The 14,879-nt window shown below is 45.8% G+C and overlaps 5 protein-coding genes across 5 annotated transcripts; 3 read left to right on the top strand and 2 right to left on the bottom strand.

Moving 5' to 3' along the window:
* Positions 1–70: 70 nt before the first annotated feature.
* Positions 71–580, bottom strand: F5891DRAFT_960496 (uncharacterized protein; the record flags this gene model as incomplete). The annotated part of the gene is made up of 1 exon (XM_041375737.1): positions 71–580. The coding sequence occupies one exon, from the start codon at positions 578–580 to the stop codon at positions 71–73; it is 510 nt and encodes a 169-aa protein (XP_041220797.1).
* A 1,840-nt stretch (positions 581–2,420) lies between these two features.
* On the top strand, positions 2,421–3,324 carry F5891DRAFT_984426 (uncharacterized protein; the record flags this gene model as incomplete). Its single annotated transcript, XM_041377434.1, has 3 exons — positions 2,421–2,620; positions 2,673–2,850; positions 2,914–3,324. 3 exons carry the CDS (start codon positions 2,421–2,423, stop codon positions 3,322–3,324), a joined length of 789 nt encoding a protein of 262 aa, XP_041220796.1.
* Positions 3,325–4,961: 1,637 nt separating this feature from the next.
* On the top strand, positions 4,962–6,496 carry F5891DRAFT_984425 (uncharacterized protein; the record flags this gene model as incomplete). Its single annotated transcript, XM_041377433.1, has 4 exons — positions 4,962–5,218; positions 5,324–5,723; positions 5,773–5,976; positions 6,077–6,496. 4 exons carry the CDS (start codon positions 4,962–4,964, stop codon positions 6,494–6,496), a joined length of 1,281 nt encoding a protein of 426 aa, XP_041220795.1.
* Positions 6,497–11,507: 5,011 nt separating this feature from the next.
* On the top strand, positions 11,508–12,224 carry F5891DRAFT_1059646 (uncharacterized protein). The gene has a single exon (XM_041362840.1). It carries the CDS (start codon positions 11,610–11,612, stop codon positions 12,162–12,164), a length of 555 nt encoding a protein of 184 aa, XP_041220794.1. The 5' UTR covers positions 11,508–11,609; the 3' UTR covers positions 12,165–12,224.
* Positions 12,225–14,298: 2,074 nt separating this feature from the next.
* F5891DRAFT_1059642 (uncharacterized protein) lies at positions 14,299–14,765 on the bottom strand (the record flags this gene model as incomplete). Its single annotated transcript, XM_041362839.1, has 1 exon — positions 14,299–14,765. Exon 1 carries the CDS (start codon positions 14,676–14,678, stop codon positions 14,301–14,303), a length of 378 nt encoding a protein of 125 aa, XP_041220793.1. The 5' UTR covers positions 14,679–14,765.
* Between the last annotated feature and the right edge of the window lie 114 nt (positions 14,766–14,879).

Raw genomic sequence — 14,879 nt, 5'->3', positions numbered from 1 at the left:
GTGCGGGATTTATACACAGTGGGTTCCTGGCCATTGTAGTACTCCGACCATGATCCATTAATATATTGAATTAGAAAAATACATCTGCTTCAAAATGCTCTAGCACACTAACTGCCTGAGCCCATAGCATTGAATGAGTCCTCCAGATAGGGTCTGCCAAAGATACTTCAACATATATCTCCCTCCATCTACCGACTTGTAGATGTTCTGTTGTGTTTTCGTCATAGTCATCCTCACCCTCCTGCAAATTATATCCCACTGGTATGGTACCCTCAGTAATAACCTCGTCGAGTATCTCGAAGAATATATTTTCATCATCTTCATTCAGAAAAGGGGTATTACCATCAGGAACCTCAATGGCATCATGTTGGACATTGTTTGCTTGATCCTGCTCAATACGATGAATAACACCATCTTCCTCGTTCTCTAACTCATCATTTGGGTGGCCAGCACCTGTCTGATTGAGATGGCGGATTGTCTCTCTGCCATGAATACCATAATAGCGCTGCAGAGTTGCAGGATGGATCCCCTCGAACTCATCTTCATAGATGCCTAACAATGCCTGTCCTAGAAGATGCATATCCTTCATAGTTGTCAGATAGCAATTATGCCACTGCACCAGTAGTTGCTGAGTAAATACTGACCTGAGGGCTTCAATTATTGGTCTCAGAACCACGAATCGGATGGGAATTCCATTCTTGTTGAAATTGTTGGCAATCGTCATTGAGTGCACTTGAGAAGAGCACACTAAGCAACCAGATGTGCCCAGGTTTGTCAATGTCGAGCTTATGAAGTCGTTCGAGCCTGGTAAAAAATCCACGCCATCAGCGTGCAAACTGTGTGCCCACTTCAACCCACAGCCATTCAATGCGAGAATTTCGTGTTGATCTAGTATCATGTATTGTTAGTCACAGAATTTTTCAAGAGGCTACACTTACGATCCCCATAAAAATGAGCCACGATTGTGGCCATTTGTTGCAACTAAATGTGTAGCGACCTGAAGGTTCTCCCCTCCACGATCTCCACGAACACGAGACGGCATACCATATTCATCTCTTGCGTGCATGAACAGTTCCAATACAGTTGATGCACGATTGTTTGTGCTGGCCCGTAGCGCTGTTATCTGTTGAAATATCAGTGAGTTACTATGCTTTCCTTATCATTAACAATAAATTCACAGTGCGACAATACCCATCAATAAATCCATGGACAACAAAACCCCACCAAATGAGCTTGTGATGACCATCTACATGCCAAAGCGCATTTGGTCGAGCAACTCGGTATTTTCGTCATCTGGTAACATGTCGTTCTCTCAGCCTTTGTCCTAATCTATCAACTCGGCACAAGGACTGCCAAACACGGTGCTGCTGGACTCTAACTCCTTGGTGCCGAAGGAAGCCAACAAGGTAACGGAATCCTGATTCTGGTTTGCGTTCCTTGAAAACCTTCACAAGTTGATCGAGATCAGCATCACTAATTGTTGTGAAGCATTTTTCAAGACCATGTCGGCGAACAAATTTCCACACAGTCGTGCGAGACACTTGGAGGAGTCGGGCAAGCTCTGTGAGTGTGATGTGGCGCTGGTTAGACAGGGCTTCACGGACAAATTCAAGGTTGATATCTTTTCTTGGATGCCCTCGACGTCCATGACCTCGGTCCTCAGTCACAAGCTGTGGGATGATAATGTTCGACTGTTCAACATTTTCCCTACATAGACCAAAGTGACAGTATTGTCAGGTCAGCGGATCTAAATGAGTACCATGAGTATCACTCACACATGGGTGTTTTGGCTGATCTCCTCGAGCATTCCAGCTGCTTTGCCCACAAGACTAGCACATGCTAGTAGCCACTCATGAAGAAGCTGGTGATCAGCATCACTCGAATCACTTTCAATGGCCTCGAGTAAGGGTAGGGCCTCTGAAGACAGTGTATCGTAATGATATGCAACTCTGGTTGGTTCTGCATCATTTGACCGAAGCATTCTGATTGCACCATTGTAGATATTACGAACAATACCATCCGCAGTATGGATATTGTGTGGCCATGGATGTTCACGTTCCGGTAAAGCTGGAAGGTCCATACTAGTCCGCCAGCAGTTGCATTCTAGACGTGATGAAGCGAAAAAGAAGCAGCGAACCCTTGTGTGGTAAGCGTGACTTGTCTACCGCACCTCCCACTAGCTCATACTACATTTACATTCTTCAAGTTTGTGCTCTGAACTAAAGCCTCATAATATTCCCATCTCACAGATAATCAGCCAAGACATGTTTGAGGCTCGAACAGCCACATTACTAGCTCCAAGCCTCCTGAAGTTTCGACATCGTCGTTTTTATATATACGATGGTACTCACATTTTCCTGGTGCGGATTGTTCACATATATATGCACTCAGTGATTCCCCATGACAATACTAATAACTAAATGCAGGTCAAAAACACATTATTCAAAGTCCACGCGACTCAGTTATCGCGCACATCAATCACATTTGAGGAGATGTTTGCTGTCAGGGGGCAATCACGACCAACAGAGGGCACAGACGGCTCGAGCGACGATCACCCAATTATAATTCCTGAACTCAGCATGAACATGTTCGAGCTCTACCTTTCAGTTGCATATAACAGGTAAGATAAATTTTCATGTTAGTACACTGTCTTCTAATGCAGAATTGCACAGTTGGAAACCAGAAGGTCCTACCCATAGTGATGTTATTGACCTCCTACGGTTCAGCAACAAGTTCATGAGTCAAAAAACTCGTGATGTTGCCATTCATCACCTTCATGAACAACGATTTCGACACAAACCATATGACCTTCTCGCACTCTGTCTCGAATTCTCAATTATGAAGTTCTTTGTTCCCGCGTTTCAACGTCTCATTGAATTTCGCATCCGAGACATTCCAGGACCAATGTGAAAGAAGCTCGGGTTTGAAGTGTGGAATGCCCTTGTCGATGTGAAAGAGCTTCGCATTGTTGCCTGCGAGGAGCTGCCTCTTATTGAGCACACTGCGTGCTGCACCGACAACACTGCATGTTCCATTGACTGGCGACAACTCTGGTGGAACTCAATGGCCCGTTTCCTTCTTGATGGTCGCAACCCGCAAGCCTTCCATGAGGCCGTTGATCGTTTCCAGGAGCTGGGTTCTGAAATTGGGAGGGTGAACCCGGAGTGTTGGAAAATGCTGCTTCAAACAGTGAAGAAAGGAACAGCATTTCATCTCGCTTATGATCTCGTTGAGGAGACGGCTCAGCAGCTGTCGGCAGCTCTGATCACGGAGCCTGACCAAATGCTGACATGCGCAGAATTAGATGCTTTTTCATCAAATTAGTAGTCTTGTCGTGGAGAAACTTATAGATGACTACATAGTAGGCTATATAGCCCTGTACTACCTAAGTACTATGTGCATCATGTTGTCTTCAAATGTTGTGTGTATGTGTCGGTGCGTTGTCAGTGAGTGACTGTGTGTGCGTGTATCGTGTGTCTGTATGTGTATTTTATGTGTTGAATAGTTGAACGAATCCAGCGCCATAGAAATTTGAGGTCATACCGTCATATTTATCAATACAATGCCAGGGATCATAGAAAGCCATCTGTGCATACTCCTAGTTGAGGATCCGTGTTCCCACAGTTGTATCTGTACAGGCCCTTCTCTGTATCTTAATAGTAAATACAAGCGGAACCACGATGTCGAGGCTTCCTTTGATGTATGCACATAACCTTCGGCATTTCTTTCCATACATATATATCAGGATATCAGCCACTTCATCAGGAAAACATCGAGTTCCTTTTTGTCCCTTAACTTCCTTAAAAAATTGATCAAGGAGAATAAGGAGAATAAGGACTATTAAGGAGTGATTTCGTACTTAATTATACTTATTCTAAGGCACATGGTGGCTGCAAGTCAGCCTAAGGAGAATTAAGGAGAATTAAGGAGATTACTTGTGTGCCTGAACTTTCTTGAACACACCACTTTCTAGTATTTTGCTTATAACTCACTAGGATGTTAACCAAAAAATGTCATGAGACTATGGATAGACTACCCTTGACAAGGGTTACAACTTTGATTTTCTTCGAAAAAGTTCACATGGTCTACCATCGTCACTTATCAAAATCCTAATGGTAGACTTGTATTTTATTCTAAGTCCAATGGATATGGTATATATATCAATTGCTGCCTGCATATGTACAAGGTATTGTAGTCTACTGGTAAAGCTCCTTGACAGTCTGAGAATTGATCATGTGATCTCAGCTGGGTCAGCTGGATTGTTGAGAGTTCAAACCAGCTCTGTGGTAGAAAATAAAGTGCTCTTTTTGACATCACTTTGACTGCCTTAATTTCCTTATTCTAAGGAAGTTTCCTTAATTTAAGGAGAGGGACCTACTTATTCTCCTTATTTTAAGTGTGAAAAAACAGCCTTAATATTCCTTATTATGTGAATTAAGGCATATAAGGACAAATAAGGAGCAAATAAGGAACTCGACGTTTTCCTGATGTTACTACTAGGCTCACGGCTTGAAGCTTGAGGCCGGGCCGCGCACTCCAGATGTAGCCCAATTAATATAAGCAGGACGACAAAATTCAGCACGATGTGTACATTGGCCCAATCTGAAAAGCTGCAGTAGCTTGGCAGTGAGCCCGTTGCAAGTGTGTGCCAAAGGCATAATAATGTCGGAAAAAAGTTAGGTACCATTATAATACTGCTGGATTACAAGTTCAGCTCGGCACCTTGAGAGGGCCTTACAAGACATTTTAACAGGCCGTTCTGAGGCACGGCGAGGTAAAATTCAATGTAAGGTCATCAAAAGGGCCCTTATAAGTGCCTTTTAATGAGCATTAAAATATTATCTTACCCATTTACAGCTGTTTTAATATATGATGGCAGTGACATCATTTTTTTTGTCAACTACACGAATTAGGACTTAGAACAAATTTGACTGATCATATCAGTGCTTGACTCATACCCAATGCACAAATGTCTCATGCTCGCGACACAGAACAGTTTCGACAGTCTCGATGATGATACCAATAGCGACTTGCAAATGACACACCATCGCAATACTATTCTTGATGCTCTCGATGAGCTAGAACTCATGGAAGTCGACAATGATCCCAATGCTGATCAAACAGATACCGACGATGACAAATCACAAGAACTCGAAATACTAGACTCTGCTACAGGCCCTGTTGTACCACCAAAGATTCCTACCCCCCCTCCGACAGTGTCAAAGAAATGAAAATGAGGTAAGTCGACGCATATAGTCAGTGTTTTGTGCTGACTCGGATCCCTAACAGATAAGAATGACGAACCTACTACTCCTGTCACAAGGGATATCTCATACATGGTCTCTATCCTCTCGGCTAGTGAAATGAAGAAGGCCAAGAGCAAACGAGAGCCAGTCAACACATCCATCGACCTTCGCACTGATGAACCATGGGACACTCTCAAAGCACAGATTCTTGTGAAGATCTCAACAGCAATCAATCCCCGCATGCTCCATTTTGACGACTACTCACTTACCTATCACATCTCTTGGGTTCTACCTAAACCTGGCCTATCTCTCTTGACTGAGGCTGACTACAATGGTATGATGAAACAGGTCGACGGAATGGCTGCGAAGGCTCCAACTGTCAACATCAATGTTATCCAAACACAGCCAGCTAGCAACAACAATGAAAACCAGGGCGAGGATGAATCAGAGCTTGCAAAGTCCAAGATGAAGAAACAAGTATGTATTCAATAACCTTATAGATAATTATTTCACGATTTTTGCACAGAAAGAGTCAGCTGCGATTCTTCCAGGAAACAAAAAGAAAGTAGCAAACATTCAGCTTTTACAAGATCACTGGATCTGCAAAAAGACTGATTCTGCCTGTGCATCAACCCATTGTTATGTGATTCCTGGATCTGAAGAACACTTTCCGCTCGGACATCAGCAGCTCGACTGCTGGGCTTCTGCAATGGTTGATATTTCCTCTCTGGTGTTTCATGTGTAGTTGTGATACTGATTTTGAGCAGTGTAAGGAGGCGAGCAATGCAACAATTAATAAGCCCCCAAACTACTGACTCTTCAATCCGAAGGCCATCAGCCCAGTCTTACAGTGCCGACTCGATGCACAGGCCAAGACAGTGACAGAACCCACATCTTCAACTCCTGTTGTCAACATCACATTCGGCAATGAGTTTGCAAGTCTTTTCAAGTCGAGCCACACAGCTCTGAACACAACAACCTCAGGAATTGGGCCAGTGCCAATCTCCACATCTTCGCTCATTCCCCCATTGCGCAAGCCTGGCAATGACATGTCCATTGTGGCCTTCTGTGCCCTGTACCAGCTTGACGACAGCATCACTACAAAATTTGCTTCTCATTCATTCAAGGAAGCGCACTTACTCCGTTATGTGACCTTTTCAGACCTCAAGGAGATGGAGTTCAAGTTTGGTGAGATAGCTGCATTACGTGATGCTGTTGAGAGGTGGTCTATTCCTACTAGTATGGCATGATTGGACATTATATTGTATGATAAGAACTGTTACTCGAGTTGCTTTCAATGCTGCAAGTCGTTGTTCTGTAACCTAGCATCAAAAGTATCCAGCATGTACAAAATAACCATGGGCATCATCCAGTGTAATGATATCAGCAATCTCGTACATATCATAAAGGATTCCATCATCTGTGGTTGTACTATAGTATTCGTGGTGACGACGAAGGAAATGCTTGATCTTCGAAAATGCTTCTTCAATGGGATTGAGATCGGGGGAGTATGGCGAAAGGAATTCAATGCGAACACCTGGTATATGCATCCCATCATGATAATCATTGTAGGAACGAGAGGAAATCACAAATAGACTGACCAAAACGGTCTGCAAGTTCAAGAACATCGGCACCATGGTGAATTGAAGCATTGTCCATCACAAGGACACTCAACGGGCCTGGATATGCAGAGCACTTCGGTAACTAGAAGGTTATCAGACTCGTCAGATGTCCAAGAATGTAGCTTGATAACTCACAACAGTAAATTCCAGCCACTCGAGAAAGAGCTCTTTCATCATAGAACCCTCGACAGCAGTGCATGCGACAATGCCATCAAGAGTCAACAGTGCTTCCAAGCTGACACGATGCCCACGGACAAAGGGTTGATGTACATGTGCCCGTTTTCCTCTCGATGAGTGCCCATAATGCCGTCCGAGTGTCTGCTCGTCTTTTGAGACTTTGTCAATGAACCCTATTTCTGTAGCATCATATTGAGACATGCGAGCTACAAATGCAGCACGGAGTTCTTCATTGCGTTCCGAAGCGATACATTTGAGTTTCTTTCGGCTCATACCAGCACGTTCGAGTTCATTGAAGACAGTGGTGAAATGAATAGATATGAAGCGGTTGGTTCTCGTGAGGCTGACGAGCTCATCAAGGAAGTAGTCGGGGTTGTCATGAACAAGTTCTAGGAGATATTCAATGTCTTTGCATTCCAGACGACGCACGCGGCCATGAACTCCTCTCGGGTGATTGGTGACATCACCAGTGTCTCTCCACAGCCTCAAGACATGGTACCACGTCCGTTGTGAGAACCCGCAGCAGTCAAGAATGTCCTGGAGGTTCAGTAGGTTGTGTTCATAAAGACAGATGGCTGCTCGTTTGACATCTTCACTGATCTTGCAGAATGCCATGATGTGGCAGAGGCTATTCACTACTAAATCATATTTTGTGTAATTTACAAAAAAAATGACGCCACTGCCATCATATATTAAAACAGCTGTAAAAGCCCTTATAAGGACACCCACCAAATAGAGCATTAAAATGTCTTGCAAGGCCTTAAAACCCTGGGAACTTTTTTCCGACAATTATAGTGTCATAATGACATGAGCGCCTGATAAGACAAAGTGTGCCCTGTTTTGTACTTAATTTGTACCCCGGCTGAATTGTGTCGGAGACTCGGAGTAGTAACAGGGCACCGCACACACGACAAATTAGCGCTGTGAAATATAATAAAAACGGGAGCTGTGTAGCGTAAAGCTCCACAAGGCCCATCAAAAAGTACCTACAGAAAGTCCACCCCGGCGCTTAGTCGTGCTCACCATTAACCTTGAACTAAATGGTGGATATAGCTCAATCCATCATCCAAATGACCACGCCAGTTCGAGTGGCTGCAGCTCACGAACACACTATATATGCAATTGCAGTCTTTCCCGATGGGCGACGTGTAGTAACAGCCTTGGGAGATAATACACTTCGTCTGTGGGACCTGAAAGACGATGGTGTGGTGAAGAAAATGGAAGGTCATCGCGGCTGGGTGTGGGCAGTTGCGGTATCACGAGACGAAAGATTTGTAGCAAGCGGTGATCACAACGGAGAACTCATTATCTGGAACGTCGACACTGGTGAATCACTCACCCAAATCATCAAAGCCCATTCCGCAGCAATCTACTCGCTGGACTTTTCTCAAGATGGAAACGCACTGGCAACTGGTTCAGTAGACAAAATTACAAAGGTGTGGAGTACCAAATCGTGGAAGCAGCAAGGAAATCCAATCGATTGCGGTGATTATGTCCAATGTATTCGGTATTCGCCGTCTGGAGAACATCTTGCCATTGCAACATCTGGGGATGTCCAAATATGGAATCCGAACAGCAAGGAACAACTCAAAACCTTCAAGGCTCACACTGCGTTCAATTCAGCATGGAATTACTCGCTTTCATGGGCGCCTGATGGCAGACGGTTGCTCACAGCGGGCTCCTATCTAGATCCCACTATACGGGAGTGGAATACGTCAACGTGGGAAGAGGTTGGTCATCCATGCAGGCCCGGCAATAGTACTAAGGGCATCAATACCCTTGCTGTGAACCCCACTGGCACCCTTGTCGCCTCCACGTCTTATGATTGCCATGTCCACCTCTGGCGACTGTCGGATCGGCGAATTATCGCCTCATTCAAGCACTCTCACACAGTATGCTGTGTCACCTTCTCCACCGATGGCAAGTACATCCTCAGTGGAGGTTTTGATAAAAAGATTTCACAGTGGGCAGTGCCCTCGTATGATTCCAAGGCATGTTTTGATTCTTCACTCTTGATAACGTAAAAACCATATTTTCTGCAGATCCTCGATATGGACCCAATAACCCGCAATGCATGCATAACTGGGGACTTGGATACTGCTGAAGCACGGCTAACACGACGGATTGATGATGACAATAGCGACCACAACGCGTATGCCAATCGCTCATTTGTTAGGGCGCGAAAAGATGACTGGGACGGTGCACTCCATGATGCACTGAAGGTGAGATACGTTGTTGGACGCCCACCATTAAATTGACTAAACTATGGTAATTTAGTCCATTGCGATGCCCTCCTTGACAGGCTATCTCTCCAGCGCTATCGCACTTTGCGGAAATCAGCGGATTCAGGATGCAATGAAAGAATTTAACCTTGCGACCATGTTCACGGATGGACATTCGAAGACCATTCTTCTCTTGATAAAGGCAGGCCAAATCTTTCTCCCACATTCCTGATTCATCACGGTTTTCAGGCCATTGCACTGTTCAACACAAAGCAGCAGCATTGCGAAGCAATACCCCACATTCAACGGCCTTCGGACGCTTCTCCGAATACTGATAGTCTTGTTTGCAGTATTGTGGAAGTAAGTATCACCAACTCACTTCTGGGTTGATACTCATTACAACTTTACATAAGGTTTATCTAGACAACTTGGGTGGCATGTGTTGTAACGGACTTGGAGGTGCGGGGGACTTCACTGCCGCTGTCAACACCATTGCTGGATCATCCGAATCCGCCATTTGTTCTGAATATGAGGATTTTAATGTGGTGCGAGATGTGATGCAAAAATACTGTCATCGCCTAACTTCATGATCTATGTAGCTCTTCGGATGCGATCTCAAGTTAATGTGGCAAAATGCAAGCCAGATACGATGCGATGCATTCCTCCAGGCAGGTGGGATTAGAGAAGCCCTCGAATCATACCGACATATGATGGATATGAGTGGTGAAGCTACGAAGGCTAACTGCCTTGCTTGGTCCACTAGCAAGTCTTTATCAATGTCATCGGGCCCAACTCTCACCTGAATTTTCACTCAGCATTCAAGCAAGCCTGCAGAGAGCATTATACTGCCAAAGGATTTACTGACATAGTCGCAAGTGGAGATGCCGCATTGAAGGCGGGTAATTATGAAGAGGCTATCGAGCTATATTCAGCGGCAATCAACCTGGGTTCAGCCAGTGACACCATCTTCGCAAACCGAAGTAAGGCAAAGTTGGAACAAAGGCTATGGGAAGATGCACTTCTCGATGCACAACAGGTACAATGGCATCTATTATTCCGTAATTGACGTTTTCATTTTGGTGATAGGTCATTAAACTTAGCCCTTACAATTATCTCGGATACGAAATGAAGCATGCAGTGCTTCGTGCCGCACAGTACTACGATGACGCTATCGAAGCCTTCCAAGTGATGCTCTCGATGTTGGATGTTTCTCTCGACAAACGACAAGAAGGTAAGCCATGAACAACACATCCTAAAGATGCTTGACCCTGTGTTCAGATTTGTCTCTGGAGTATGCCTCTCGATCCCGCATAGAAGTAGAAATCCAAAAAATTATTTCTGATCGCATGCAACACATCCCGATTCGCATACTTGACACTTCCACCGGTCGCTTATATGATCAAAAGACACGACAGGAGGCCTTCAAGACGAGTGTGGAGTACAAGGAACTTTTATCATCAATAACGAAGCTCACAGACCTCCAAACGGAGCGCATCGAAGAGGTGGTGGTGAAGTACTTTGGTTATGTCATGTTATCACATAAGTGGGAAGGGAAGGAGCCGCTACTGTGCGACATCCAGGGCAAGAGTGTGTACGAGTTGGAGTCAGTCGGCAGCGTCAGGAAGTTGCAGCGGTTCTGCGAAACTGCTCGTGATGCTGGCTACCGCTGGGCATGGAGCGATACATGCTGCATAAACAAGGTAGACAATGATGAGCTCCCAGAATCCATCACATCCATGTTTCGCTGGTACCATCACTCAGCCCTCACAATTGTCTACCTATCTGACGTCTCACCTTCATCGGGATCTGGCGCACTCGTCAACAGCATTTGGATCACCCGAGGATGGACACTCCAAGAATTCCTGGCTCCCAACATCATTCTCTTCTACCGAAATGATTGGACCCCGTATCTTGATAATCCTTCTGACAACCACAAGGAGTTTATCATGCAAGAGTTGAAAGATGATATGGGCATAGATTCGCGGATTCATGCCACCTTCTCTCCTGGGACAGATGATCCCCGCGAGAAACTCGTATGGGCATCAAAGCACGTCACCGAGAAGCCGGAAGACATTGCATATTCGTTATTTGGCGTCTTTGGCGTCTACTCAAGCATAATGTATGGCGAGGGCAAACAGAGTGCGCTCGGGCGGCTCTTGGGGGGGATTGTTGCCAAGTCACGTGACATCGGCGTCCTGGACTGGGTTGGCAAATCATCCGAATTCAATAGCTGTCTCCCAGCCGATATTACGTCGTATGGATTGACATCCTTGTTGCCATGCTCATCCAAAGATGACATCCGGGCATCGATCTCGTCGCTACAAGTTGCTGAGGAAGAGGGGATGGCTTTAAACTTATATAACAAACTTCATGAGGCAGACCCCGTCGACTTCTCAAACCAGCGGTTATATCTGCCTTGCATCAAGTTCCGTCTCACCAATATCCAGCGGAGGCACGATCAAGATGAAGAAAGATATTTCACATATGACTTGAGGGCAAAGGGGCTTCGTGACTTGCTCATCATCACAGACAAAGAACTCATGTACTCGCAAAAAACTAAATTCTTCCTCGTCCGTCCCTGGGACTGTCGTCTCCTCGAACTGCTTGACCATTCGAGCGATACGGAGAGCATCGACAATCTATCCTGTTCCCCATCCCCATCAGATTCACATGGCGGGTTCCCTGGAGATGACGAGTCGCTTGGTTCGGAATCGGGCGAACAAGCGTTACAATTGATTGCTCACCTCAAACAGCCTTTCAGGGCATTTTTGCTAATGCACAAACGCGCCAAAGAATACACGAGAATCGTACCAGAATATGATATCATTGCACAAGTCGAAGAAACGACTTCTATCCAAAACATGACGAAATGGGTCAAGAGAGTAGAAGTGGTGTAGCTTTGAAGAGTAGAGGAATTTTCAGATACCCTTTCCATGCTGCTATAGACGCTCCTCCCGGCTTTGACGAGTGAACTCTCAGCAGTCTGACAAAGGAGAAATGCGTATGCATGCACGTTCATGATACGATACATGCGCTAACGATGTGCTCAGGTGCAAATAAAAGCCTCCCGCATCAAGGAAATCACTTTTAGCATGGAATGCGAGATAACTTTATTTCACGCCGAGCCCGCTCGTTCGCTGACAACGTCGCCTCACAACAGCTCTACAAATTTATAGATATTACCCACCCAGTCACAGGCAAGCACAACAGCACACTCATCCTGGCGCACGTCAAGTACTTCCACGTGCGCAAGTGCAGGAGGCGGCGAAGATACAGGAGGCATTGACGACTCACGCACCACCATGAAGTAGAACGAAGGAGTCATTTTTTAGTAACACATACCATAGATAATATCGATCATAGATAAGACGGGGCAATCAATATTAGCATCTACGCGCGATCGACGGTTTCCTGTCCCCGAAATGTAGACCTTCCTTACACGTCGTTCGGCTTCAAGAATAGACAAACAATTAGGACCCTGACAATATGTGGCACCTGTCATTGCACTTGATTTGTAGTAGCCATGAGATTATTACCACGAGACGATTTATACGGATCATCTTAGTCGAGGGAGGGGAGCCAGTACATCTCGCTCTGAAAGGTCGTGGATGCAGCGTAAAATACAGCTCCCGTGCTTGATTTTATAAAGCACAAGTTGGGTGTGGAGGGTTGAGATTCCATAGTGGAAGAGCGACACTAGTCAATGTTGAGTATGACTTGCAGGGGAGCTTGTGGGTATCTTGATTCAAGTTTCAGAGGTGCGTGTACCGGGCCTTTTTATGCCGCTCCACAGCCTCAACCTGGTATTTTCGTAAACCGAGACGACGACTTAAGCTTGGAACTATGACATAGTAGATTGTCGAGCGCATGTGGTGCTTGACCGATTTGGAGTCCGAGTGGAGCACAAACAGGATGACAGCTACATAGGTGCACTGCCCGTGACAGCGCCTACTAGACACTTGTCCAAAAAAAGTACTTCCTGTCGTTTATCGCAGCAAGCAATGTCCAGCTAGAGGTCGTCGAGCATTCCGACTGTTAGTAGGAATGGTACCATCTTGCGCGTGCTTATCAGATAGCGTAGTAAGCGAAGCAGTCAATGTCATCCCGATCCATCTGTTATCAGCCTCGTATGTGTGAAGACAAATGATGAGAAATAACGACGGACTTGATCCCGCCTGGATGCCTACCGCCGGAAGTTGCCGAAATAACACTCATCACAACCGCCACCTCAGTTCACCAGCGCCAACAACCACCAAGTCCCCGTCGTCCAATACACTCGTTCGCGGCCCTATGCTCGTCATCGTCACCCTACTCGCAACCGAGCCATCGGAAATTGTCAAAACATAGACGGCCTCTCGTTATCCTGTCAAAACCATACCCATTCATACCTCCAGCTCGCTCATCTTTCGTATTCCTTCGCTCTATCTCTACTCTACCTTCTCGGACGCGACGCTCCTTCCTTCAGCATCCGTTCTTCGCATTACTTTCTGCCTAGCCATCAAAAAGGACCCTTACAGTCTCCAGTAGTAGCCATGTGCAGTCTCTACCAAGAATCAATAATACCAGTATCCTAGTCCCGTTCTCGCCTCCGATATCGGCAGTATCTCATTATTTGACCTATCTTTCAGAACTGCCTTCCTTGTCATACTACTCTCCTTCGCGACTCTCTGACCTTGTAGCGCAAATCTCTCACAAGCGATCTACACGCTCCTTCGCACTCAGTCCTTTGCAGGTTCTTACAATGCTGATCTCTATATGGTCTATGGTATATGCCACCAAGCCACCCTCCGTTCTATTTTATGGTGGTGCGAGAGTCTTCGCTTCCTCCTGCGCCCATGATGAAACCGATTCTGTATGTACCTCCAACCCGAGAATACGAGATGTCGCCCACACGCGAGAGGCTTGAACTTTGTGAGGTCGATGGCACCTGCCTGTGAGCAAGGACATTCCATGGGGATTGCTCGTCTCGTATGTCAGATTCACACTTGAATTTTTTATTGATATAAATATAATAGCACCCAAAATGCATGCCGCTACAGTATCTCTAGCGTCTTGATCATGTCCGGAATAGAAGAAAGATCTTTGACTTGTGCAATAATATCATGATCTGACGCGATCCTCTTGTATTCTCCGCCGCGCTGATGCGCTAGTAAAAACGCGCTAAAAGGCTGTTTGAGATGAACAATCAATCGCAAGGCTCGATCGCTAAGTTCCGAATCGACCGACTCCTCTGCTTCAGGGAACTCGCTGGACGAATTCTGTAATGGAGAGCCGGGCGCAGACGAATACTCTTCTTCGCTGTCCGTGTCGTCAGCAACGTCAGGAAGCCCTGCCAAGCCCGATGGCTCTGCGAACTCAGGAAGCTCGAGCAGATAACGATTCCATGGACGAACAAGCAAGAATGTCTGCATAGTGGGTCGTGGTGATGAGAATTGATTCAACTTGTCCTTCGTGGTGATCAGTAGGTCATCAAGCCCGTCGGCCTTGACTTCATATATCTCTTGGTCTTCGGTGTGACTCCGTTTGACTGCTGTGACCCGAAATGCGATGCAAGGCAGATGCAGTCTGCAGTTCCCGAAACGAGGCGCGTTCAGGTCGTCAAGCAGGGTGTA

Source organism: Suillus fuscotomentosus (genome assembly GCF_016647785.1).
Source record: "Suillus fuscotomentosus strain FC203 chromosome Unknown F5891scaffold_69, whole genome shotgun sequence".
Classification (NCBI taxonomy): Eukaryota; Fungi; Basidiomycota; class Agaricomycetes; order Boletales; family Suillaceae; genus Suillus; species Suillus fuscotomentosus.
This window is presented reverse-complemented; position numbering and strand designations above follow the sequence as displayed.

Coding starts and splice junctions, on each gene's coding strand:
- F5891DRAFT_1059646 (XM_041362840.1), top strand. CDS start 11,610: ATGGCTTTAAACTTATATAACAAACTTCATGAGGCAGACCCCGTCGAC.